The 1,280-nt window shown below is 45.2% G+C and overlaps 1 protein-coding gene across 1 annotated transcript in view; it reads left to right on the top strand.

Moving 5' to 3' along the window:
* Nucleotides 1-119: 119 nt before the first annotated feature.
* Nucleotides 120-1,280, top strand: part of LOC106013932 — a gene marked incomplete at both ends in the record, with an annotated part of 2,001 nt that continues 840 nt past the window's right edge. The window contains 1 exon segment of the mRNA XM_013090822.1: nt 120-248. Coding sequence (XP_012946276.1) covers nt 120-248 — 129 coding nt within the window.

A 1,280-nucleotide genomic window follows, 5' to 3' on the forward strand; every position in this document is an offset into this window, starting at 1 on the left:
CACACACACGCACACAATATTGATTACTACTGCTAGATAATGTGTTTCTTTTATCTATAAATACTTTCCATTGTATTTTAGTTGCAAACCAAACATAAGACAACACGTAATTTTGGCAGGGGATCCTTCCATGAACAGCGGATTCGGTGGCTGTTGCAATGTGCCTGGGGACGGGAGGAGCAGTGGCAGCGACAGCAATAGAGCTACAGCTGTTAACGGTGGTGCTCGGGGTGGCAGGAGAACTGTTGGTATGGAATTGTCCTGTTTCTGGGTGGTTGGAGAACTGTTGGTGTGGAATTGCCCTGTTTTATGGTGGTAGGGGCAAAGATCGTGTAGTAGAGAATCTTTGGTAGGGGGATCGTTGGTATGGAATTGTCCTGTTTTTGGATGGTAGGAGAACTGTTGGTATGGAATTGTCGTGTTTCTGGGTGATAGGAGAACTGTTGGTATGGAATTATCCTGGGGTTTTTTTGGGTGATAGGAGAACTGTTGGTATGGAATTGTCCTGTTTCTGGATATGTAAGTGTAAGGGAAAAGATCGTGTAGTAGAGAATCTTTGGTAGGGGGACTGTTGGTATGGAATTGTCCTGTTTCTGAGTGGTTGGAGAACTGTTGGTATGGAATTGTCGTGTTTCTGGGTGGTTGGGGCAAAGATCGTGTGGTAGAATCTTTGGTATGGGAACTGTTGGTATGGAATTGTCCTGTTACGGGGTGGTTGGAGAACTGTTGGTATGGAATTCTGCCGTGCCAAGGCAGACCGACGTATCTGCAAAAATTATTAATTTTTGCATCTTCGCTTATATGGATGCCTATACCCATTCTGCATCTTGTGTTTAAGGCAGGAAGACGTATCTGCACTACAAATAGGAGATTTCACAATGGCAAACAGACGTAACTGAAGGGCCTTGCCCACATTTCCAATGGCGGCGCGACGTAACTCAAAATCATAAATAGTGCAGATATGTCGCTCTGCCTTGGCACGGAAGAATTGTCCTGTTTCTGGATAGTAAGTGAACTGGTTGTATGGAATTGTCCTGTTTCGGGGTGGTTGGAGCAAAGATCGTGTAGTAGAATCTTTGGTAGGGGGACTGTTTTATGGATTTGCAAAGATCGTGTAGTGGAGAATCTTTGGTAGGGGGACTGTTGGTATGGAATTGTCCTCCAGTTTTCTCTGAGTGTTAGGAGAAAGGTGTTTCTATGATCTGTGGAGCCTTGGCTACTCCACCTGTCTGTCTGTCTGTCTGTCTGTCTGTCTGTCTGTCTGTCTGTCTGTCTGTCTG

The sequence above is a fragment of the Aplysia californica genome, unplaced genomic scaffold, assembly GCF_000002075.1.
Source record: "Aplysia californica isolate F4 #8 unplaced genomic scaffold, AplCal3.0 scaffold00029, whole genome shotgun sequence".
Taxonomy (NCBI): domain Eukaryota; kingdom Metazoa; phylum Mollusca; class Gastropoda; order Aplysiida; family Aplysiidae; genus Aplysia; species Aplysia californica.